Source organism: Labrus mixtus, chromosome 14 (genome assembly GCF_963584025.1).
Source record: "Labrus mixtus chromosome 14, fLabMix1.1, whole genome shotgun sequence".
Lineage (NCBI taxonomy): Eukaryota > Metazoa > Chordata > Actinopteri > Labriformes > Labridae > Labrus > Labrus mixtus.
Genome location: NC_083625.1, coordinates 20319961 through 20322460, shown reverse-complemented (window position 1 = coordinate 20322460; position 2500 = coordinate 20319961). Strand labels below are relative to the sequence as shown.

General features: G+C 43.4%; 1 protein-coding gene across 1 annotated transcript in view; it reads left to right on the top strand.

Moving 5' to 3' along the window:
* LOC132988346 (neuronal acetylcholine receptor subunit alpha-10) overlaps positions 1 to 2500 on the top strand; it is a 22274-nt gene that overhangs the window by 15673 nt on the left and 4101 nt on the right. The window contains exons 3-5 of the mRNA XM_061055689.1: positions 907 to 1061; positions 1165 to 1411; positions 1499 to 1784. Coding sequence (XP_060911672.1) covers positions 907 to 1061; positions 1165 to 1411; positions 1499 to 1784 — 688 coding nt within the window. The remainder of the gene's footprint in view (positions 1 to 906; positions 1062 to 1164; positions 1412 to 1498; positions 1785 to 2500) is intronic.

The following is a 2500-nucleotide window of genomic DNA, read 5'->3' as shown; positions in this document are numbered from 1 at the left end:
TGTCCTCAAAGTGGGCGGCCCAGGTTCAAATCCAGCCTGTAACTCCTTTCCTGCATGTCATTCCCTACTCTCTCTCCCTGATTTCCAACTCTATCCACTGTCCTATCTCTACATTAAAGGCACAAAAAGCCCAAAAATAAATCTTAAAAAAAGAAGAGAAGAAGGTCTCTGCAACTCTTTCTGACCCTTTATCTGGTCAGAATAATGGAGGCTGCATTTGGCATTTTGACATCAATTTTGGTTCAAATTCAGCAGGTGGTGTGTGATCGCACATAGTAATGAGACCCATTTACAGACATAGTAAACTAAAATCCATCTAAAACAGATGTGGATGAGTAATTAGATGGATGACATGCTTTGAAATAGGTGTTGGGGAACACTAAAGATGGGTACAGGAGCAAGAGTTCTTGGTCTATTGCTTTTGATAACGTGGTTCACCCCACACAGCAATTTAAAAAGTGTCTCATCCAGTCCAATGTATTTTTACTGAGCAGCAATATCCTCCTGTTATTTTCATGTGTTCTCCATGCATGTTCTTTGTGGAAGCTTACTGGATGTGTATATATTATCTTCTTACAATTAATTTCCAGCAGGGTGTAAAGTGTTGTGCTGCCCCCCAGAGACAATATAGATGTCCTGCAGCACCTCAGTTTGTATTGGATCAAATTACAGACTTTGCTTATCCAGTGCGAATGTGCTGCACCAAATACTGATGTTGGGGAATAATTTCCAAATTACCAGAGGTTCCCAGGTGATACCAATCCCATTTTTAGGGCTAAGCAACACAATTTTAGCCATTTGTCGACTGTTGATAGCTGACGGGTAGTTTGGATACGCTGAATGCCATCCCAATGTTCTTGTTGTTTTTATTTATGCATGCTGATGTGTATGTGCCCTTTTCACCAGGATGAGCGAAACCAGATTCTGACTACGTACCTGTGGATCCGCCAGGTGTGGATGGATGCCTATCTCACCTGGAAGACGGAGGACTATGATGGCCTTGACACCATCCGCATTCCTAGTAGCTACGTGTGGAGACCTGACATTGTTCTGTATAACAGGTATATGTGGACCCATGCTTGCTGCAGAATCCTTAGCAGAAAAAAACATCACCCAGCTTTGATTCCTGTCTTTCCGCCCTCTACTTTTCTTTCTCCACCACAGTGCAGACGACGAGTTTTCAAACTCCATGGAGACCAACATTGTTCTCCGTAACGATGGGCAGGTGATGTGGGACCAGCCAGCCATTACCAAAAGTTCCTGCTCCGTGGATGTGGCCTTCTTTCCCTTTGATTTGCAGCAATGCCACCTCACCTTTGGCTCCTGGACTCACAACGGCAACCAGATGGACTTATCCAATGCTTTGGACAGCGCTGACCTGACCGACTTTGTTGACAATGTGGAGTGGGAGGTGACTGTTTACATTGTTCGTGTGTTCAAAACTCTAACCAGTATCAAAAGTATATTCTTGAGTAAATTGGATTCTTTTTCTCACCAGGTTTTGGGCATGCCAGCCAAGAAGAATGTTATTCTGTATGGTTGCTGTTCGGATCCGTATCCGGACATCACCTTCACCCTCCACCTGAAGAGACGTGCCTCCTTCTATATCTTCAACCTACTCATCCCCTGCATGATGATCTCCTTTCTGGCTCCCCTGGGTTTCTACTTGCCAGCTGACTCGGGTGAAAAAGTTTCCCTGGGTGTCACCGTGCTGCTGGCCCTCACTGTATTTCAGCTGCTTGTGGCTGAGAGCATGCCGCCGTCAGAGAGTGTCCCGTTAATAGGTGAGAAGACTGGGAATTCTCGTATTAAGTATGTGTCTTGTTGTTCTTTGTTGAGAAATGATGACGACATTTATGATCCACAGCTTGCAGGTGGTGGTCATGGTGGTTGTAACACATGGAAGGTTCATTGTTATTTGTTTTATTATAACAAAAGGCTTGACTCCACTTCTCTGGAAAGCATAGTCATCATTGTGTCCACTTCAGACACACGCAGATGAGATTCTCTTTTAGAACTTGTCAGATGCCTGGGATCATTTAGTTTTGACCCTATCCACTTTCTATCTTGTTTACCCTCACTCACTTAACTCAAGTGCCAAGGAGGAAGTCAATAGTAATCTTTTTAAGCATTCTTCCTATCTGATCACTCCGATAATGAACCACTTTTTAAACTCTCTGTGACTTTTTTACACGCTTTCATCAGTCGGAAATTATGAAGTATATCATTAGTATTAGTACTAGTATCAGTATCCACAACTTAAGAAATGAAGGGAAACCACCCTCACCAACAGACAGATCTAGAACCTGCCCATCTGTCATCTCTGCTCTGGACATGCCAAGATGAGTATGATCGACGCATGGTTGGAGTACTCAGAAACACCCTGGATACTGAGATTGGTGGAGAAGACACACATCCTTATTGTGGATGGTTTTCTGCTTTACACCTATCATCCTTATTTTTTTTCCATCCCATACGAAGAATGCAAAAAGAGGAAGTG